This window comes from Podarcis gaigeae (genome assembly GCF_964106915.1).
Source record: "Podarcis gaigeae genome assembly, chromosome: 2".
Classification (NCBI taxonomy): Eukaryota; Metazoa; Chordata; class Lepidosauria; order Squamata; family Lacertidae; genus Podarcis; species Podarcis gaigeae.
The window spans coordinates 17,118,960-17,142,097 of record NC_139679.1 but is presented as its reverse complement, the minus strand read 5'-3'; the positions used below and the strand labels follow the sequence as shown (position 1 = coordinate 17,142,097).

The window sequence follows — 23,138 nt, the reverse complement described above, 5'->3', positions numbered from 1 at the left end:
TAAGCCGCTTCTGGCGAACCAGAGCAGCACATGGAAACGGCGTTTAATAGCCATAGGCCTGGGTAAAGAGGAATGTTTTTGCCTGGTGCCTAAAGACATGCAATGATGGTGCCAGGCGAGCCTCTCTGGGGAGAGCATTCCACAATTGGAGCCACCACAATAAAGGCCCATTTCTGTTGTTACCTCCCAAAGGTGACCTTTTTTTTTGGGAGATGATCTGGAGTGTAAGGAATGGAATAAACTGAACAGGAATTGAATTGATTTGGAGCAGGATAAATTGGGAAATTAACCAGGGGTAAATGAATCGAAGAGGTACTGTTTTGGGGTATCTGACTTGGGCTGCAAATTAAGCAAAGAACTTAAACCTGGGGGTGATCTGGATGGGAAATAGTTGGTTTGCCTTCCGTGCCATTTAAAGTCTAAACTGGCATGTGCATATTTGCAAATTGTATGTACATTTGTGTCTGTGGACCCATGTCCCAAAGTCACTAGCTACTCCCCTGATCTGAAGATTCAAAACTCATACTGCCATAGCCAGGTCTGAAGATTCACCCTGGTAAGCGACGACATCTGAAACAGCCTCCGAGCTACAAAAACGGTCCTACCTGAAGCAGCGAGTTTTGGAGAAGGTGGCCATGGATATCACAATTTGCACTGGGAAAGGAGACTTGGAAAGGAGGCTTGGAACTACCTAAGTGCCTTCCTTCTGCATCACCCACCTGGTCACCTGTTCCTCCTTCTCTCTCTCTCCCTCTCTCTCTGACCTTTTAGGGCTTCTTTCGCCGAAGCATCCAGAAAAACATGGTCTACACCTGCCACCGGGACAAGAACTGTCAGATCAACAAGGTCACCCGCAACCGCTGCCAGTACTGCCGCCTGCAAAAGTGCTTTGAGGTTGGCATGTCCAAAGAAGGTGAGCTCTGTTCTAAGCCCGGGGGGGGGGGGGTTTAGTGTGTGAGGGATGATAGCAAATGAGATTACAGAAGGTAAAACAAGACGGAAAGCAAAGGGAGGTTCCATTCAGGGCCCTTCAGATGGGGTGGTATGCATGCCCCCCGCTCGTTTGGCATAGATGCAACACACTTTTAAACTGTCAGCCTATGTGTGCAAGGACCATGTCTGCCTTACTGTTTTATGTACCGCAACTGCCTGCTTGTAGGCAGAATTAGTCATTTGAATATTTTGTTTTTTGTTGGCAACAGCCATTGGCAGATTTTCTTTGTCCGTCCCCCCCATGGATTTGGACACGGACCATTTCACGTTTAGATGATGGGTACACAGGAACATTTCCCCCTGTATCCTCACATCTGTGTGCATGCACATATTTGCATGCATTCCAAATGGGACCTCACTACAGTGGTATATCGGGTTAAATACGCTTCAGGTTACATACGCTTCAGGTTACAGACTCTGCTAACCCAGAAATTTGACTAAACTGCGGGAGGCAGTGGAAGGCAGAAGTGCCTGGCGTGCTCTGGTCCAGGGGGTCACGAAGAGTCGGACAGGACTAAACGACTAAACAACAACAAAACCCAGAAATAGTACCTCGGGTTAAGAACTTTGCTGCAGGATGAGAACAGAAATCATGCAGCGGCGGCGCAGCTAAAGTGGTTCTTCAGGTTAAGAACAGTTTATGTTTACGAACAGACCTCCAGAACGAATTAAGTTCTTAACCCGAGGTACCACTGTATTGTAAGGAGTGGTCTGCGCATAGGTCCCTCCTGCCTGCCTCTGTCCCTTTACTTGCCGCGCATCAAATGTAGAATTTTGTAATACCAAGGCCTGTGTTGCCAAGATACAATCGCAGGGACATCTATGAGGAGGCACACAACCCAGGCCAGCGCTTCTGAAGGGATCTTGGGCTCCCGCAGCCTGAAAACTGCTGCAAAGCCATCTGCTTTCTGTATCTGGTTTCGCCGCTGCGTTTCCTTCCACGGTGGTGCTTTTGAATGCATTCCACCCCCAAGGAAAAGCATTTGGGGAACATTTACCTTGGAACTGAAAAGGCAACGTGGGTTTTTCAGGAAAGCTGCATGAGCGGGAGACTGTTGTTTGCAGCTATTCCCGCCCTGCTCCTCGAGGCGAAAGAAACTTCACACACAGAGCCTTGCCGATATTCTGTTCTGATGAAACGTTTTCCATGTGTATTCCTCGGAGGGGAAATAATTCCGAGAGCACTCCCACAGAGGAACAAACAAACAAACAAAACTCCCAGTGGAGGGGGAGGTACTTTAGTCCCTGCCCCGCTTGGGGAGTTTGCCGTCCCTTTCAAGAGTGCTGTCAGCTGCCCAGCCCTTCCAAGAGACAGAGAGCCTCTCAGCGGCTGTTGCTTTTACTCCCAACTGCTTAGGCATGTCTTCACGCTGGCCTGGGCCAGGGCTCACATTAATCACCGTCTCTTTAAGAGCCCCTAATTAGGAATGTCTATGTCTCGAAAGCTGGCAATTTATTTCCGAGGGCCTGTCACTTTAAAGGGAGAGAGGCGGTCGGTGGAGAGGATTGGGCAAGGGGCGTGGGGCATGGCTGGCTGGCTGGCTGGGGAAGGAATGTTATCCCGATGGGTTGTCACTACAGAGACAGGAAACGGATGGCCTAAGGGATTTGGGCCAGCGCAGCCCCTCCTCCCTTTCCCTCCCAGTATCCCATGTAGACTCAAATGGGATTTCGTGCTAAGCGGGGGGGGGGGGGGGGCCAGCATTGCAGAAAAACCAAGGAATTGGTGGCTTGAGGTGCTCACCCTCACAGCTAGACTTCTGCTAAACCTCTGTGCTTTCGCCTCTTGAAAGCAAAGGCATAAGCTTGAGTTTGTGCTGGGGAGAGTAGGTTTCGGGGGAGGGGGGAAATACCCTGAGGCAGTAGGGTTCTCAGTTTGCGTGTGTGTTGCCCCCCCCCCCCCCCCCGCTGCAAAGAGGTCTATAGCTTGGCTGGCAGCAGCCCCCCACCCCCTTCAGCATTGTGCTGACTGTGGCTAAAAGTGTATATCCTGCCAATTGGCGTATCCTGTTCCCAGATCCCTGGCGCTTTATCCTGGGGTGAACAGGAAGGGCAGCCTGGGAAGGCTCAGGCCAGCGAGAGTGCACACGCAACCCCAGGACTCTCGGTAAAGGGAGGGGTGCCGACAGAGCCTGGGGGAGGGAGGGCGGGGGGACTTGCCGCTGCTGCTCCTGGCACCCCTAAGTTGGAGAGAGAGGGAAGAGTATAAAGTTTCTCCCCACCCCACGTCCCACCTGAACACACACATGCCAGCCCAAGATAAACTCCTGAGAAATCATTCCTTGCCCAGGGGGCACTTGGTCTCTCTGGTTTTCTTTTTTTGGAAACATCTGGAGCTTGTTGCTCAAGCAACGCAGCTTTGCTCTCCGTTGTGGGATGTGTAAGGAAGAAGGCTGAGGACTGGGTAAATGCAGAATGAAGTTGGCGGGGCATTAATAATAATAATAATAATAATAAATTTAATTTATATCCCGCCCTCCCCAGCCGAAGCCGGGCTTAGGGCGGCTAACAACAATAAAATAGTACAACATTCTAAAATCATTTCATTCTAAAATCAGTTCACATCAGATTAATGGCAACCATTGGGCTAGAGTTCTGTTAAGATTGCCAAAGGAGGGGGTCAGGCTGTGCCTTGGCCAAAGGCCTGGTGGAACAGCTCTGTCTTGCAGGCCCTGTGGAAAGATGTCAAGTCCCGCAGGGCCCTAGTCTCTTGTGACAGAGTGTTCCACCAGATCGGAGCCGCAGCCAAAAAAGCCCTGGCTCTGGTTGAGGCCAGCCTAACCTCTCTGTGGCCTGGGACCTTCAGGATGTTTTTGTTTGAAGCCCGTAAGGTCCTTTGTGGGACTTAACAGGAGAGGCGGTCCCGTAGGTACGAGGGTCCTAGGCCTTATAGGGCTTTAAAGGTTAAAACCAGCACCTTAAACCTGATCCTGTACCCCACAAGGAGCCAGTGCAGCTGGTATATCACCGGGTGAATGTGATCTTGCAGCAAGGACCCCGTAAGGAGTCTCGCCGCGGCATTGCACCCGCTGGAGTTTCCCCTAAAGGACCAGCCTTCACTGAGAGTGAGGGACTGTGAGTGCAATCCTAGAATTGAGACACCAAGAGGCATTTAGTCCAACCCCCTACAATGCAGGAATCTCTGCTAAAGCATCCCTGGCAGATGGCCATCCAACCTCTGCATAAAAGCCCCCCAGGAAGGAGAGCCCACCAATTCCCGAGGGAGAACAGCTCTTACCATCAGAAAGTTTTTTTCCTGGTGTTTAGTCAAGTTTCTACCCTCCAGAGCAGGAGAAAGCAAGCTTGCTCCAGCTTCCACAGTCTTACGATGTGCCATTACTCAGAAGTAAATATTCAATGGGACTTATTTCCAGGAAAGGTTTCAGCCAATGGACTCTTCAACCACTTTTGATAATGAATGCCATGAGGTAGATAGGATGGAGGGTAAGCAGCTTTAAGGGTCTGAAATAACTTGCAACCCTTATTCCATCAGTGACACGTTAAAAATCGCCACAGCACAAGATGTCCCCCAGACTGTCATTTAAAATAAATGAATGAATTATTATTTAACCAATCTGGTTTGGTGTACAAAAGGGAGATTAAAATTTACAAAGAGCTAATAAAACCACATGGGATACGGGTGGCGCTGTGGGTTAAACCGCAAAGCCTAGGACTGGCTGATCAGAAGGTCAGCGGTTCGAATCCCCGTGACGGGGAGAGCTCCCATTGATCGGTCCCTGCTCCTGCCAATCTAGCAGTTCGAAAGCACATCAAAGTGCAAGTAGATAAATAGGTACCACTCCGGCGGGAAGGTAAACAGCGTTTCTGTGCGCTGCTCTGGTTCACTTGAAGTGGCTTAGTCATGCTGGCCACATGACCCGGAAGCTGTACGCCAGATCCCTCGGCCAATAAAGCGTGATGAGTGCTGCAACCCCAGAGTCGGCCACGACTGGACCTAATGGCCACGGGTCCCTTTACCTTTACCTTTAATAAAACCACACGTGAGTTCTCTTGTAGAGAAGTGCCTGTAGAATCCAAAAAGTTAATCCCGTGCTGCTTCTGTGGAATTTGGGACTCTTACAAGACAGTTGGGGGGGGGGGGGCGAAATCAGTTTATTTCCCAAGGTAATTTCCATCTATTCCCCAGATACACTAGATTGCAGGACCCATGGTCAGGGATGGTGGAAATAGTAGTCCCAAAACAGCTGAAGCTCCAAGTTTGGGAATCCCTGCTCTATAGAGGTAGGCTGCACTCAATTGCTAGGAAAATAGGAAGCTGCCTTATAGTGGTCTATCTAGCTCAGCACTGTCTACACTGACTGGCAGCAGCAGTTCAGGGTTTAAGACTGGTTTCTCCCAGCCCTAACGGGAGATGCTGGGGATTTGAACCTGGGACTGTCTTCATGAAAAGCAGATTCAGGTAGGTAGCCATGTTGGTCTGAAGCAGTTGAAATACAGTGGTACCTCGGGTTAAGTACTTAATTCGTTCCGGAGGTCTGTTCTTAACCTGAAACTGTTATTAACCTGAAGCACCACTTTAGCTAATGGGGTCTCCCGCTGCTGCCGCGTCGCCGGAGCATGATTTCTGTTCTCACCCTGAAGCAAAGTTCTTAACCCAAGGTACTATTTCTGGGTTAGTGGAGTCTCTAACCTGAAGCGTATGTAACCTGAGATACCACCGAATATAAATAATATATAAATAACAAATAATAAATAACATATATATATATATATATATATATATATATATATATATAAAATAAATATCTAAATTATATATATATATTTGTCCAGTAGCTCCTTAGAGACCAACTAAGTTTGTTCTGGGTATAAGCTTTTGTGTGCATGCACACTTCTTCAGATACACCTGGTGGTAGTGATGGTTGTTAAAAAATTTCTCACACACCCTTCTTAACGGACAGTCACAACAATATACATATGTCCCCAGTGGCTCAGCCAGAAGAATGTGAGGCTCTTAATCTCAGTCATGGATTCGAGTCCTGCATTGGGCAAAGGATTCCTGAGCTTGGGCTCAGTTGTCCACCATTGACACCCCTTGACCTCAGAGGCTGGCAACTATCCATGCAACTGTTTTCAATGGAAGCCGGTAGCCCAGTTTCTGCCGCCATGTTTCTTTAGGGCACTGTAACAACACAGCACCTGAGGCTGTAAGTTGCCAGGAGTTGGGGATGAGCTGAGAGGGCTGGCAAGAGGCCTTGGTTTCACCCACAGGCTGTGTTGTAGAAGATCTCTAGGTGAGGTGTCTCCCTGGTGTAATAAACAAAAATCTGCCCTTATTCCCTTATGGGGGACACAAGAGCCCTTACAGAGTCCTTTGTGGGTCCTCCATTGGTCGAAGAAAATAACAGAGGCCAACCAGAGAATATTGAGAAGCAAAGCAGCTCAGTCTCATCTTTATTGAACTGTTGCAACAGGGTGCTCCCCTCACACGCAGGAGAGGAGGAGGAACCCAGAACCAAGGTGTGCCTGCCCTTATATAGACATTTTAAATTCCCTGCTCTGAAGCTCAAGACCCCCTTTCCATACATCCTACATACATCACAGAAGGGGTGTAACCCAAGACCACCCCCCACAAACATCATACCTACATCACAGAAAAGGCGGTCTACAACAGAAATTCGAATGTTGTTGTTTTTCCTAAACAAAAAAAATTCCTTCCAGTAGCACCTTAAAGACCAACTAAGTTAGTTCTTGGTATGAGCTTTCGTGTGCATGCACACTTCTTCAGATTTGTTTTTCCTGTCTGCCAGGTTATCTGATAATGCCTTATCTGATTGGGTTTCCTGGTAGTCTGGCCATTCCTTTGAGATGGTGCTTACCCAATTCCTGAGACAATGGGAAGGTTCCCTCACCCCCTCCCTCCTTGCAGAGAAAACATTTGGCCAGTTAGGGAGTCAAAATGGTTTCAGGGCGGTCTTCCTGTGCTGCTCCAGACATGTGGTCCACATATCTATGTACGTCTTTGCTTGGTACATTTATGAACATTTATTATATATCTAAGACCTTAATTTTTTTATTGTCTTGGAGGGGAGCCAGCACCCCTGTCCCCACAGTGCCGTCTGCGAACAGTTTTGGCAGAAATTCCACCAACCCACTGCGCACGTTGCCTCGGCCTAACCACCATGGCTCTCTTTCTTCTCTGCGTCCGGAAATGGAGGGATTTTTATTTCATTTTTTGATGGGGTCAGATCATAAGAGCAAGAAGTTGGTTCCCCACACCAAATTCCATCCCTGTTCCCCCCTCACCTTCCTTCCCTCATCTCTCTCTTTCAGCCGTGAGGAACGACCGCAACAAGAAGAAAAAAGACGTAAAGGAGGAGGTTGTGGTAGACAGCTACGAAATGACACCTGAGCTGGAAGAACTCATCCAGAAAGTCAGCAAAGCTCACCAGGAAACCTTCCCTTCCCTCTGCCAGCTGGGCAAATATACAACGGTAAGAGCCGCAGCGTGTTTTATTTGAATTGTGTACATTGTACATTGAAAGGGATGCGGGTGGCGCTGTGGGTTAAACCACAGAGCCTAGGACTTGCCGATCAGAAGGTCAGCGGTTTGAATCCCCGCGACGGGGTGAGCTCCCGTTGCTCGGTCCCTGCTCCTGCCAACTTAGCCGTTCGAAAGCACATCAAAGTGCAAGTAGATAAATAGGTACCGCTTCAGCGGGAAGGTAAACGGCGTTTCCGTGCGCTGCTCTGGTTCGCCAGAAGCGGCTTAGTCATGCTGGCCACATGACCTGGAAGCTGTATGCTGGCTCCCTCAGCCAATAAAGCGAGATGAGCGCCACAACCCCAGAGTCTGTCATGACTGGACCTAATGGTCAGGGGTCCCTTTACCTTTACATTTAGGGCATGTATATCAGTAACCCTCAACAATGATAAATGACTAAGCCATACTTTTAAAGGGCCCATTGAAATCAATGTTACGTCAGCTAGGTAAGCAAAAGGTAAAGGACCCCTGGACAGTTAAGTCCAGTCAAAGGCAACTTTGGGGTTGCAGCGCTCATCTCACTTTACAGGCCGAGGCAGCTTGTGTTTTTCTGCAGACAGCTTTTCCGGGTCATGTGGACAGCATGACTAAACCACTTCTGGCACAACAGAACACCGTGACAGAAGCCAGAGAGCACAGAAACACCGTTTACCTTCCCGCCACAGCAGTACCTATTTATCTACTTGAGCTGGTGTGAGCCACATTGGGTTCTGCACTAGTGGAAATGTGGGATATTAATTCATTAATTTGTATTTATTTTAGTGGGTCTCCTCTTAAGAACAGTGGTGCCTTGGGTTACAGATGCTTCAAGTTACAGACTCCGCTAACCCAGAAATAGTACCTTGGGTTAAGAACTTTGCTTCAGGTTGAGAACAGAAATTGCGGCGCGGCGGCAGCAAGAGGCCCCATTAGCTAAAGTGGTGCTTCAGGTTAAGAACAGTTTCAGGTTAAGATAAATAGATAAATGGCTACCTACCTGAATCTGCTTTTCATGAAGACAGTCCAGGTTCAAATCCCCAGCATCTCCCGTTAGCTGAAGTGGTGCTTCAGGTTAAGAAAAAGAACGGACCTCTGGAACGAATTAAGTTCTTAACTTGAGGTACCACTGTAGTTGAAGTGTATGCCTACCACTCTTTCCAAGCCACTATATCAGCTCAAGCTGTTGGACCTCAGGGGTCCTTAAGTAAAGCAACAAAGAATTAGATTCCCCAAATGCCCGACATCTGCTTGCCTTTGCCGTAAGGGATGCTGACTGGTGGGAGAAACTCCTAAGCTGCGCTAAGCGTGCAAGCCCTCCTGTATCTGCACAAACACAAACAGAAGATGCAAGGTGGGGAGAAGACGGCAGCATTATCAATCCCTGACCGCTCGTCCTTTCTCTTCCAGAACTCTAGCGCAGACCACAGAGTACAGCTGGACCTGGGGCTGTGGGACAAGTTCAGTGAGCTGGCCACCAAGTGCATTATCAAGATTGTGGAGTTTGCCAAACGCCTGCCAGGCTTCACCACCCTCAGCATCGCCGACCAAATCACCCTGCTCAAGGCGGCCTGCCTAGACATCTTGGTGAGGGGCTACAGCAGGCAACGAGAGCGGATTGGGGAAGCGAGGGGTGTGCGGCCTTTGCCAGGGGGCTTCATATAATGCCGGAGGCAAACAGTGACAACGGAGAGAAAGAAAAAGCTTCGCCACCCCTTTCTGCAGGGTTGTCTGAAATGGTGCAAAATTAAGCATCAGCTCAGATAGTTCTGCTAAGTGTAGAGACGAACAAGGAGTAAGGCAGGATGCTGAAGCCCCTTTTTGTGTGCTGGGAATTCTCCTCAGCTCCGTTTCTCTCTGTCTCCCTGGGCATCTTCAACCACTTCCGAGCCCGTTATTGTAGGGGTTAAAGGCCAAGAAGCTTACTTGAGAGGCTGAGATTCTCAGGACGCTGAACTCTCACCTAATACACAGAATTGCAACCTTCTTTGCAGACCTAGGGCTCATCCACACCTGCTTAACCCGTGCCTAGAAAGCATGGATCCGAGCAGTTTTCCTCATTCCCAGGAAAGGCCCACTCCTAAATACTAAATCAGAGCAAATGTCAATCCAGAGAAAACCCGAATTGCCATTTGCTCCAACTGAGCACTAAAGAGCATTTTTCCCCTGGGTGAAAGCAGTGGGACAAGAGGGAGAATGGATAACCTCTAGTGAGAACCTCTCCCTTATTAAAAATAGATTTGTAGAGTTGGGAGTGATCCCCAAGGCCAAAGCTGTCAACGTTTCTCATTTTTTAAGGGAAATCCCCTTATTCCGAATAGGATCCGTCGCAAAAAAAGGGAAAAGTTGACAGCTATGCCTGAGGGTCATCTGGTCCAACCCCTGCAATTCAAAACCATACCAGACCCTGCTTAGCTTTGCAAATGTACTAGCAGTTTTATTGCTGCCCCACTTAAGAGGACATTCTAGACGTGACCTTCTTCCTGACCATCTTCTCTGTGCTCCCCTCCACCTTCTGCAGATGCTCCGTATTTGCACCCGCTACACCCCAGAGCAGGACACCATGACCTTCTCGGATGGGCTGACCCTGAACCGCACCCAGATGCACAATGCTGGATTTGGGCCCCTCACGGACCTGGTCTTTGCCTTTGCTGGGCAACTGCTGCCTCTTGAGATGGACGACACAGAGACAGGACTGCTCAGCGCCATCTGCCTCATCTGTGGAGGTAATGGTTGTGCTGCAGCCTCCACAGGCATTGTTATTAGCCTTGTCTTTAAAGGTAAAGGGACCCCTGACCATTAGGTCCAGTCGTGACCGACTCTGGGGTTGCGGCGCTCATCTTGCTTTATTGGCCGAGGGAGCCGGCGTACAGCTTCCGGGTCATGTGGCCAGCATGACTAAGCCGCTTCTGGCGAACCAGAGCAGCACACGGAAGCGCCGTTTATCTTCCCGCTGGAGCGGTACCTATTTATCTACTTGCACTTTGACGTGCTTTCGAACTGCTAGGTTGGCAGGAGCAGGGACCGAGCAACGGGAGCTCACCCTGTTATGGGGATTCGAACTGCCGACCTTCTGATCGGCAAGTCCTAGGCTCTGTGGTTTAACCCACAGCACCACCCACGTCCCAGCCTTGTCTTTAAGGGCTGGCAAAGGGAGCCAATTGACCTTTTTGAGGTCTGGTTCTTGCCGATAGTTCTACTTTGCAAGCAACCAGTAGCAAATTTTGTAAGATTTCTAAAACACTGCTGGGAAAGGATAGGAAATGACATCTGCATCAGCAGAAAGCCTAGAATGGTATCATAACATAAACAGCTGTGTTTCCAAACTTGGGTCTCCAGGTGTTTTAGGACTACAACTCCCATCATCCCATCCAACTCCCATCATCCAGACTACAACTCCCAGCAAGACCAGTGGTCAGGGATAATGGGAACTGTAGTCCAAAAACAACTGGAGACCCAGGTTTGTGAGACACTGGTCTACAACTAGAAAGGCCAGAATCTTCTATTAGAACAATCGCACCGGTAATTTGTATACACATTTGTATAATTCTGCTAAATGGTGGCATGCTTGGCGTTACGGCCCAGTTTAAAGTGCTGAACATGCCTGTTTCTGAATCCCACATGGCTGTCTTTCCAACCTCCGCAATGCAGTAACCTCTTCCTGATGGGCTGACCTTGCATTTCTGCCCTACCTTTCGATAAATAACTCAAAAGACAAAACCAGCAAAACAAACAGCACTGCCTGTCTCTTCGTCCCCAGATCGAATGGACCTGGAAGAGCCGGAGAAAGTGGACAAGCTACAAGAGCCACTGCTGGAAGCCCTGAAGATCTACGCTCGCCGACGTCGGCCCAACAAGCCTTACATGTTTCCCCGCATGCTGATGAAGATCACTGACCTGCGGGGGATCAGCACCAAAGGTCAGAACAAGCCCATCATCAACACATTGCCACATAGGCAAGGGGGTGGGATTCTTGTGAGCAATTGCACCCTGGATGTGAATGTGTGGTGGCTGGTCCCCGCTGGAATTGGTGGGGCAGAAGAAGGCAAGGCAGCCACCAGTAGGTGGAGTCAGAGCCAACTCATTCTAATTTTGTCTCCTGTTATGTACTGAGTTGAATAGGATCCAAAAGGCAGCAGTCTGATTGGTCCTAGAACAATAGGATTCAGAATGCAGCTGTCTGATTGGTCCTAGAACAATAGGGTCCAGAATGCAGCAGTCTGATTGGTCCACTGGAGTCACCCAATCCAGCTCCAGGTGGAAGTGAATCCGCAACCTGATTGGCCTGCAGGAGAATCCCGGAATTAGCCAATCACATGGGGCCCATTGTGTAAATAATGTATATAAAGCAGACATTCTGGGGGAACTTCCATTCCTCCTCACCACTATGAGCTGAATAAAGAGCATGAAATCCACTCTCGACTCCGAGCCTCTATTCCCTTCCCTACCATCAGGCTGCCTGGATAGCTCAGTTGGTTAGAGCATGGTGCTGATAATGGCAAGGATGCAGGTTCGAACCATTTTCTGTTTTCTGGAGCAACATTCCTCTCTGTGTCCACTCTGGGCAAACAGGAAACATTGCATTGGACTGCTTTTGTGATGTTAAATCCCAAACCTCCCTTCTTTCCCCTTCTCCCCCAAACAGGGGCCGAACGAGCCATCACCCTCAAGATGGAGATTCCTGGTCCCATGCCACCGCTCATCCGAGAGATGCTGGAAAACCCTGAGATGTTTGAAGATGAGTTGTCGCAGCCCCCGCCCCTGGCAGAACCCCCCAGCTCTGAGGAGAGCCCCGCAGATGCCAAGAGCCAGGAGGAGGAGGAAGAGGAGGAAGCCCCCTAGCATCTCAAAGAGAGCCAGGATCTAGGCTAGGAAAGGCCGGGAGAAGGAAAAAATGAAAACCCTTTCCACATCTATCTCCTCCGTCCTCCCCGCTGCCCATTTCCTCCAGGACTCTTTGCCTTAATACTTGGGCCTTTCCTGCAGGCCGCCGGAGTTGGGTGTCACGGCAACAGCTAGGGAGACTCCACATTCCCCCCTCTTCGGCTGCGTTTGGTGACTTCTCGGACGGTGTTGGATGCCTCTTGCCTTAAACCTTTCCCCCCGCGGGGCCCTTGGATGTATATTCTAAACTTGCCTTTGCCCCTTGAACCCCAGAGCTCTGCCAAAAGCCCCAGGCCGCCTGCCCAGTTGCGTCGGGCGCCCTCAAGCCAAATATCTGGGACCTGGGAAAGCCCCCAAGGGGCTTGGACTGGGAGACCTCTCCTTTGAAAACAGGAGGAGCTCCCGCTGTGCAATCCGCCCCCCTCGCACTCCTGCCTGTGGGAAGAGGGGCGCCTCGAGAGCCGAGAGAGAAAGACTCTGCGACGTGTTCCCCCAAACACACACCACACTGCGCTCTTGGCCTCCTCCCTCGTGACCTGGTCCACCGTCCCGGCTGGATGCGAACTGTACCCTCCCAAGCCAGGAACCCAGGCATCCGGGACACTATTTATTCTAGTCTCTGGAGGCGGGTAGAGGGATGGCATTTCTCTCCTGCATCCCACCCGGCCCCCAATGCACACAAGGATCTCGGACCAATGACTATGCAGGATGGGGAGAGTGAAGCCAGGATTTTAGCATACATATATATCCCTGTTGTGGGATTTCTGGGTGTGTGTGTGTGTTCATGACCATCTCTTGCGGATTCCATGGGGTTGTGGAGTCTTTGTTTTTGAGGGAGGTGAGTTTCACGGGCTGGGGGTGTGTGTCTTTTTTTTGTTTGTTTTTTTGTTAGCTGTATAAAGCGCTAATGTTTTATTGTTTGGGGCAGAAATCAATCCCGTATCAGGTGTGTGTGTGTGTGTGTGTGTGTGTGTGTGTGTGTAGGAGGGGGTGGGGGAGAAGAGAGGCAGCAGTCCTCCCTCCCTCCCAAGGCAGAAGGGGCAAGAGGGGGCGTGGCTTGCTGTCTCTGTTCTCGCTTGGGATGCTTTTGACCCCGGTGCTAAGGATTCTGGGAAACAGACCCCCAAAGGACACTAGATACCAAAGATATTGAGGAAAGGGTGAGGGTCGGGGGTGCCAAAGCTGCAGACTTGAACCCATTTCCTGTCCCTCAAGCCCTCTGCTGCCCCCTACCCACAACCTCCCCCCTCCCCAGGGAGAACCAGCCACTCTCTGCTAAAGTTGTGTGGAAAGGGGGACTTGGCAGGGAGGAGCGGGACACTGTTTACCTTAACTGGCAAAGTTTTCTTCCCCAGCACTTTGATAAAGGGGAAGGGACGGGTCACTCCTGCTCTAGGAAGCATTGTTTCCCCTTCTCCCAAGGCCTAAGATGGGGAGGAGATCTGCTTTGCTCCACAGCTCCAATGGACCAAATATGGAAAATGCTCTTTCTTCTCCTCCCCAGAGGGCAAAAGACTTGCAGAAAGCGTCTCCCACCTCCCCTTCCCTGTGCTCCTAGCAATACGAAAGGAACCAAACCCGAACACTACAAGAAGCAAAGGTTGGGGAGGGTGGCATCGCACCAGCACCCTTTTGCTGATGTTCCGCCATTGGCAGCTGCGATTCCATCTCACCCTAAGTCTGCTTCATCAGTGGGGGGAGAGAGAAACAACAGCCTCCCCTCTGCTGCTTTGGGAATGAGAGCTGAAGGTTCTGCTGCCCCTTGCTGGCCATGAATGGGGCAAGACTTTTGGCGGATTTATTTATTTGCCTATGTTTACACCAGGGGGGTGGGTACCACAAAGAGTTGCACCTTCACCCCCCACCCCAGAGCAGGCGATGAGGCGGGTGGAACAGGGCCCCCCCAGGAACGAGAGGCTTTGCCGAAAACTGCCTTGGCTTCTTCCTCCAGTCATTTTAAGCTGCCAAAATGAAACGAATTAATGAAATAAATACCCCAGGCCTTAAGATGGGGTCTGTTTGTTGTGGGGCGGGATGGAGAAGAGGGTGAAGCCCTTCCGTGATGTTTACAGACCAGCTTTCCATGGTGTTTTAGAGGAACCTGTCCTGTCCCTGCACTCCCAGCTGTGCCGCAGAAGAGGGGACTTTTCTATTTTTGCAAAATAAAGCGACGGAAACTCAAAAACATGGCTTTTCAATTTTATTTGTCTCTCAGACAGTGTGTGCGCTCGTGTCTCTCTCTGTATTTTTTTTACCCCGCTCCAAATTTTAAAAACTGCATAGAATTTGCATCCTGGTGTGGGGTGGAACAGCAGCATTTTCTGATACCCACCACCAGAGGCTGAAACAAAGGCCACCCATTTCTGGATCAAGGCAAGTCTGGATTACATAACCTTTGTTTCGTAATAGTTCTGCTTTCCTTAGCAACCCATTCTGACAGTAGCCTAGAAAATGTTCTAAATAAGCAATATCGCAGTGGTTGGTTGTTTCCAACACCTACGATTTGAAAAGGTGGATGTTAATTAATAATCATTAATATGTTTTTCATTTCTGTATAGGGTGATCAGCTCGGTCAGTTATGGGAAACCTGTGTCACTACAAAATATGGGGAACATGGCGCCCTCTAGACGCTTCTGGACTCCAACTCCCATCATCCCTGACATTTGGCCATGCCGGCTGGGGGCTGATGGGAGTTGGAGTCCAGAAACGTCTAGAGGGCGCCATGTTCCCCATATTTGAGCTAGGTCAATTGAGACAAAATGGGAAAGATGGAGGGCACAAGGAGAAGGGGATGACAGAGGACGAGGTGGTTAGACAGTGTTCTCGAAGCTACCAGCATGAGTTTGACCAAACTGCGGGAGGCAGTGGAAGACAGGAGTGCCTGGCGTGCTCTGGTCCATGGGGTCATGAAGAGTCGGACACGACTAAACAACAACAAGACCTATAGAGCAACAGTGATTCACGAAAACAACTAACGAAACCTCAATGGGGAGAAAGTGTGGAACAGCAGTTGTTTGAGGAGAACACAGCATGGACAAGAGTACTGATGGGGCTCTCAGTATTTTGCGGGAAGGGTTCAGTCCCATGGAAGAACTTTAGGCTTGCACAATTAAAGCACTGTGGTGTCCTAGGCACACAAATCCACCATTTTTTTAAATAAAAAAAAACCTTAGTATTTGGGAAACAAATGAGAAAATGCACTAGAAGTGTGGGATGAACCGAAAAGCATGTAAACTCCCCACAAGCAAATCTGGAGAAAAGCTCATTGCTGTATCACAACCCCACAAATTTACAGATTAGCACCTTGAAATGTTTAATCTCAAGTGATATTTGCACATTGTACTTGGCAGAGAGGGGTGGGGATGGTTTCAGCCAGCACACATTACCTGTCTGGTTTTCCTGACGCTACAAAAATGCCCCTTTCCTTTCAGATGGAAGCTGCTTTGAGGGGCAATGCATCAAACAAAAGCATTTCTCAAGAAATGACAGGGCAGCTCTGTATCACAGGTAATGTCATGCGTGCACAGATTCAAAAGCCAGCTGGCAGGAGCAGACTGGAGCCAAGGTAATGTGTGCACAGCCCTAGTCTAACCTCTGTGTTAGCCTTCTGCAAGCAAATTGGGATGGATGCTCAATAAATGAGGACCCTTGAAACAATTCCGAGTCTTGCCTGCTCTGCTTCGCTGTGTGAAAAAGCATCTGCCAGCTGATTTGCAGGCTTCCATCCTCCTGAAATATGTAGCCATAATTGCACTACTTTTGCAGCAAGTTTCTGCATAAGAAGCTCCTGCCTTCTCCTGCTACAAGCTCCTTGCAATAAGCACTAAAAAAGGGAGTGATTGAATTATGGCAACCTCCTGGCAAACATGAGTGTAGTTTTACTATTTGTCCACTTGGTGGTGGCAGTGTTGCTGTGATGGCTGGCAACATGCCACGTGAAACATCTCTCTAGGTTTTTTACAAAGCAAAACGTTACAGGTGGAAGGAGCATCTGAAAGATAAATGTAATAACTGAATACAGCATACCCTTCAGCATTTCTCTGATGAAAATAGGGATGTCCTATTCCATAATAGTATTATTTGTACCCCGTCCATCTGACTGGCTTGCCCGAGCCACTTTGGGCAGCTTCCAACATACAGTGGACCCTTGAGTTACGTACCGCTCTGGATATGTAACTTTCGGGTTGCGAACGCAGCAAACCCAGAAGTGTATACTTTGGGGTTTCGCTGCACACGTATGTGCAGAAACTGTGTGACCACATATGTGCGCAGAAGCGCTCTATTGCGCCATGCGCGTGCGCAGAAGTGGCGCCTCCAGTTACAGACTTTTCAGGTTAAGTACGGACCCCCCAGAACGAATTTAATTCATATCTGGTGGGTCCACTGTATATAAAAACAATAAAACATTAAACATTTTTAAAAAGCCACTTCCCTATACAGTGGTAGCTCGGGTTACAGACGCTTCAGGTTACAGACTCCGCTAACCCAGAAATAGTACCTCGGGTTAAGAACTTTGCTTCAGGATGAGAACAGAAATCGTGTGACGGCAACAGGAGGCCCCATTAGCTAAAGTGGTACCTTAGGTTAAGAATGGACCTCCAGAACGAATAAAGTTCTTAACCCGAGGTACAGTGCTGCCTTCACATGTCTCCTAAAGGTTGTATCTTATCACCTTGGCTCAGGGGTTGCATAATTCCACACCCTCCAATATATCTCTGATGAAAATAGGGATTCATAAGCGAAAGTGGGATATTTGGAGATCAAATCAGAAACCAGAACGGCTTCTTTAAATCCAGGACTGTCCCTGGAAAATAGGGACACTTGGAAGGTCTGAATACAGTTGTGATGAACAGCAAGCGGGGTGTGGTTAGTCACCAGCCAAAATCAGTAATGGAAAGGGGAAGTTTACGTTTGGTTGATGCAGCAGATCTCTCTGATATGCAAACAAGTCCTGATGCAAGGATGGAAGGAAAGGAAGTGTGTCAGGAGCCCTTTCATTACTTTCGCAGGGCTGCCTCAACCTGTGATTCACTCTTTGATTATGCCAATAAATCTGATGCAGAAATGAATTACAAAATTGCTATATTATTATTATTTATAATTTTTTATTCGAAATTTTATTTACAACATAACACAAAACCCCATCCCCCAACACAGAAATCCACCCCCATCAGACACAAACATAACAAACAACAAGCATAATATACAACAATACAAACAACCAAATAAAAGAATTCCTTTATCCTGTTTCTGGCATCCTTATTTACTTCTTATACGCTGTTTCCTTTATGAATAATTATTAAGATTTTTCTAATTATAACTTAAATATCCACAAAGTCTCCTGCAGACATTAATCAAAACAAGTCCAGGTATGAATTTTAGGGCACTGTTTTGTGAAGAATTCTCTGCATTTCCCCCATGCTTTCTGAAATTCTTGTCTAGTATGATCTTAATTGCCTCTGTTAATCTACCCAGTTCAACAGTTTGTCTTGCCATTCCATTTTTGTTGGCACAAATTCTTTTTTCCAGTTTTTAGCAATTAGGATCCTTGCCGCTCCTGTAGCATAGAGGAATATTTTCTGATCTTCTGTTGCTATACCTGCGTCCGTTATCCCTAGTAGAAAAGCTTCTGTATTTTTTATAAAGTTATACTTAAACATTTTTTTAAGCTCGTCATATACTATGATCCAGAAGCTTTTGATTTTTTCACAGGTCCACCAAACATGTACAAGTGTCCCCTCTGTTTTACCACACCTCCAGCACAGATTTGTACAAAACTGCTATATTAGAATCAACCTCATCTTACTGAGTCACTGCTACCAGAGGGACTTTCCCTCCACCAAGGTTGTAGCAACAAACTAATTTTCCCTGCAAAATGAGGCTCCAAAAGGAAATTCATTTGGAATTTTGTCATTTCCTCATAACCTACAGAAAAATCTAAGCATCATTGTGTGTTTTTGTGCCTATGGAGCAGAAACACAGGAGCCGAATATGAACAACTATGATTAAATCCTGAAGCTTTCCCCAGACTTAGAACCAGTTCATTCATTAACATCCCATGTAAAAAAAGATTTTTTTATTGAAAGATTTTCATGGATAACAAGGTGCAAATAGCACCTCTGGTTTCAGTTCAGAGAGTTACATTGGGTGTGAGACATTGCTCTCTGGCATTGTGAGTTTGTGGAGAGATAATGAGATTTTTCCTTCTTTTCCATAGCACATTTGTGGAGTTTTGTGTTTAAGAGGTGAGTTGATGCAGACTATAGGAACATGAAATGCAATTGAAAACCAAATCACAAACTCCTTGAACTAAATGACCCGCATGTGTACCAGTATCAGAAGAATTCAGGATATCATTAGCACACAAAGAATAAAAGTTATCGGCAAGTTTAAAAAAGGAAAGGGGAAAAAAGGGCACGCTGTAACTAGGAAGTGAAAAAACAGCTGCAGCTTATTTCCTCTAACATTCAGTTTTAAACCTCTGTTACATGCCACTAAAAACACACACACAAAAAAAAAACCAGGTCAAGAAATCCCAAGTTATTTCAGAATTCATTGTTTTCAATGCAGAGTTGTGCTGAGGGCATGTCCGTGAGAGGCCTGCTCATGTCGCAGTAATTGCACAAAAAGCCTCCTATCATACATTTTGGAGGGGAATTAGAAAAAATTAAGAGCTGCACCCCAAGCCACACCCTTGCTTGGGTTTACTTCATACTTGCATTGACTGCATACCTTTAAATAACCGAGGCCCTCGCCTCAAAGAACCCTGGGAGTTTGTGAAGGATGCTGGGAAATGCAGCTCTGGGTGGGGCAAACTACAGTTCCCAGGAGCCATGAGGGCTGTGTGGAAAACCCCCTCCCCCAATCCGTGAGTGCCTTTGCATGGCTGTGTCCTTGCACCGTGGCCATGATCCCTGCTTTCCTGAAAGGAGGAGATGCAGGTGGAGGGGTATAGGAACCTCTGGCTTTTTGCATGGCGGGAACAGAGACTCCTTTACTGTTATGTACTGAGTTGAATAGGATCCAAAATGCAGCAGTCTGATTGGTCCTAGAACAATAGGATCCAGAATGCAGCAGTCTGATTGGTCCTGGAACAATAGGATCCAGAATGCAGCAGTCTGATTGGTCCCAGAACAATAGGATCCAGAATGCAGCAGTCTGATTGGTCCACAGGAGTCACCCAGTCCAGCTCCAGGTTGAAGTGAATCCGCAACCTGATTGGCCTACAGGAGAATCCCGGAATTAGCCAACCACATGGGGCCCATTGTGTAAATAATGTATATAAAGCAGACATTCTGGGGGAACTTCCATTCCTCCTCACCACTATGAGCTGAAGAAAGAGCATGAAATCCACTCTCGACTCAGAGTATATTTCATTTACAAAGGTAAGAGACCCACGTCTTGCCCACTTCTGGCCTGCTGTGTGCAGCCCCTGGAAAGCTGCCTGGGAGGGAATGCAGCCCCCAGGCTGAGGAAAGCCCCCCCCCCCCCCGGGTTGCAAAAAAAATGTCCTCCCCATCGGCTGCCTTCCATTTGGGGACTTCCCAGCCCAAACCTCATACATTTAGCTTCTTACTTAAGATGGATGTTGAAAGAATGTTTATGGGGTATGGCGGTGGGGAAAGAAACCATCCCCTTAAAAAAAAAACAACGTTAATATTTAAATCTTAGAATAACTTTGGAAGTGGTTATATGCTGTAGGGTTAGTAGTAGAAAATAGTGTAGTTTAAAATAGTATTATTTGTAAGTGATAAAATGTGCAGTTTTTTATGGTTAAAGTAAGTGTGATAGAAAAAAAAAGATGGTTAGAAATTATGATATATGTAAACTGCTAAAGATGAAGTAAAATGGAAATCAGAGAGTGGGACTAGGGGAAGCCCACTTAACAACGTTTAGGAAAAATAAGGATATGACAAGAATTTGTTTGTATTTTTTTTCTGTCTGTGTGCTATATTTGTGTTATAAAATGAATAAAAATTTTGAAAAAAATCACCTTTCAGTTTGAGCCTGTGGGGGCTTTTGAGTGGGTGGAACTGAGTGAGTCAGGAGAGTTTTCGGGAGGACAACTATTCTGGGGAAGCACCAGCCACTGGCTCCATTATTTTATTTTATTTTATTTTATTTTATATTATATTATATTATATTATATTATATTATATTATATTATATTATATTATATTATATTATATTATACTATACTATACTATACTATACTATACTATACTATACTATACTATACTATACTATACTATACTATACTATACTATACTATACTATACTATACTATACTATACTATACTATACTATACTATATTATATTATATATTTTAAAAACCCAACAACTCAGAAATATTCCTACTCCAAAGCCAGTAACTGAACTTGCAAATTTAGAACCACCCACAATCCCAGTTAGAGGGAGCTCAGCCCACCTGGCTACACCTGTGTCCTCAGCTGCAGATTTAACAAGCATTTAATTAAGTACTTACTGCATATATTTTGTACAGCTAAGCTGTTTCTTTGTTTTGAGAGTCACTGTGGTTGAGAAACCTCTCTATCAAAGATAGGCGATATGCCCAATGGTGGCAGGTGGCTGATTGCTTCACCTGCCAATTCTAGGTATTCTTCACTAACTGAAATCCAGAGCGCCTCAGTAATACGTTGCTGAAATTACGTTTCTAAGGTTGTGTCACAAATCAGCTCAAGAACTTGTTTCTGCTGCTTGTTTCTCAGTTTCAGTGACTCTCTGTCCACAGTGAACGATGGTTGTATTCAGTGTATATACCCTCAAGCAATTCTGTTTTGTAGCTTGTGTTTCTTGTGAGCTACAAAGGAAGAATGCTGTGGCGTGCTGAGTTCTCTGTATGTTTGCATGTCGTGAGGTAGATTTTCGTGTGTGGGTGAGGGAATTTTTTTGTGGTTTCTATTCTGAAGAACAGAAGTGAACCTCTGCATTCCAGTCCTCCATTCTGCAAGAAGTCTAGACAGGCCTAGAAACAGACTAGAAAGTGAATGGAGTGTCCTTACTCCACAGAGAGGTCCATTACTACAGGCACAGCTATTGGAAGGTGAAGCATATGATTGGCCAGAAATATATTTCCTGTTGAAAAACGTTATTCCCTTTCTCCCGCCACTTTGCAGCAAGCATGTAAAATGATAAAACCAGCATAAGGCTGGTGCATTTCACACCAGGCTTTTCAAACACTTGCAACCAAGTAAAGATGTCTGGCCACCAGGATGGCGCCTGACATCTTCACCATCTGGAGGTGCATCTCTGGGGACAATTGGATCTAGGCTGTTTTCACACACTAATACCCCGTCCTGTAGAATTCTATCAGTTACATTTTAGCAGCACAATTGGAATGAATTTCTGGAACCAAAATGCTTTTTCTGTGGAGCCTGAACAGGAGCAGTCACCATTAAGAAAAAATAGGTCAGGCTAGGCCAATATATATATGTGGACTGTCCCTGGATCAAGTGACTTTCCCCACTTTAAGTTCTCAAAGTTCTTAACCTAGCTCAAGGTTGTCATCTGAACAAGCCAGATGTTTAGCTGAGAATCAGTCCATCATTTGAAAAACCATTTTAGAGCCATCTTGCCCCAAAATGGCAACTAAAGGTAAAGGGACCCCTGACCATTAGGTCCAGTAATGACCGACTCTGGGGTTGCGGCGCTCATCTCGCTTTATTGGCCGAGGGAGCCAGCGTACAGCTTCCGGGTCATGTGGCCAGCATGACTAAGGCCGCTTCTGGCGAACCAGAGCAGCGCACAGAAACACCGTTTACCTTCCCGCCAGAGCGGTACCTATTTATCTACTTGCACTTTGACGTGCTTTCGAACTGCTAGGTTGGCAGGAGCAGGGACCGAGCAATGGGAGCTCACCCCATCGCGGGGATTCAAACTGCCGACCTTCTGATCGGCAAGTCCTAGGCTCTGTGGTTTAACCCACAGCGCCACCCGCGTCCTTATGGCAACTAGACATTCCTTTTAAGCAACTACAGTGGTACCTCGGGTTAAGAACTTAATTCGTTCCGGAGGTCCGTTCTTAACTCGAAACTGTTCTTAACGTGAGCTACCACTTTAGCTAATGGGGCCTCTTGCTCCTGCTGCGCCGCCACCACACGATTTCTGTTCTCATCCTGAAGCAAAGTTCTTAACCCAAAGCACTATTTCTGGGTTTGCGGAGTCTGTAACCTGAAGCGTCTGTAACCTGAAGCATCTGTAACCCGAGGTACCACTGTACGACTTTGGTTTAAGGGACCATTTGGTGCCTAGCTTATATATACATCTGAGTTTCTAACACTGCTGTCTATGCTCCTTAAGACACGCACCTCAATCTGGGCCTCTTTTCCCCTTATCAGCCGTTTTTGTCTTTGCCGGCTTCTCTTTCTCTGCCTCAGCTCTTGGTCTCCTCCCGCCTTCCAAGCCGCCTGTTCTTCCACTGCATGACCTTCGAGGCTTCCTCTCAACAGCCTTCAGAAGAAAAGAAAAGCACGCAAATCAAGTTGTCACTTGCGAGCAGCAGAGCTGAATGTGACGGGAGGAAGTGCCTTTGGCCAGCCCTGTTGCTGTTCCTTCAAGCTTGGGAAAACAACCCCAAGAGGGCAGGGGACCCCAGAAGCCTTGGCTGTTCTTCCAAACCACCGTGCATCTGCTACTCCAGTTTCGGTGACCGAGTGATCAGACCAGAGTGCCTGCTTTTGGAACCAGCATGCATCAACATCAAACCGTGAGTTTGTCTTGGTTGCCTGCAAGGTTTTTGGCTTGCTTGTTTTGAGAAGG

At 47.4% G+C, this 23,138-nt stretch overlaps 2 protein-coding genes across 4 annotated transcripts in view; both read left to right on the top strand.

The window, feature by feature from the left end:
- Positions 1–14,543, top strand: part of RARG (retinoic acid receptor gamma) — a 122,641-nt gene extending 108,098 nt beyond the window's left edge. For all 3 annotated transcript variants that reach the window (XM_083728967.1, XM_083728968.1, XM_083728969.1), the window contains 6 exons: positions 772–913; positions 7,288–7,448; positions 8,885–9,061; positions 9,996–10,200; positions 11,235–11,393; positions 12,120–14,543. In XM_083728967.1, coding sequence (XP_083585093.1) covers positions 772–913; positions 7,288–7,448; positions 8,885–9,061; positions 9,996–10,200; positions 11,235–11,393; positions 12,120–12,316 — 1,041 coding nt within the window. In that variant the 3' untranslated portion in view covers positions 12,317–14,543. The remainder of the gene's footprint in view (positions 1–771; positions 914–7,287; positions 7,449–8,884; positions 9,062–9,995; positions 10,201–11,234; positions 11,394–12,119) is intronic.
- Positions 14,544–19,629: 5,086 nt separating this feature from the next.
- The window catches only part of ITGB7 (integrin subunit beta 7), a 45,028-nt gene continuing 41,519 nt past the window's right edge, over positions 19,630–23,138 (top strand). The window contains 3 exon segments of the mRNA XM_083728833.1: positions 19,630–19,743; positions 22,718–23,050; positions 23,053–23,085. Coding sequence (XP_083584959.1) covers positions 19,702–19,743; positions 22,718–23,050; positions 23,053–23,085 — 408 coding nt within the window. The 5' untranslated portion in view covers positions 19,630–19,701.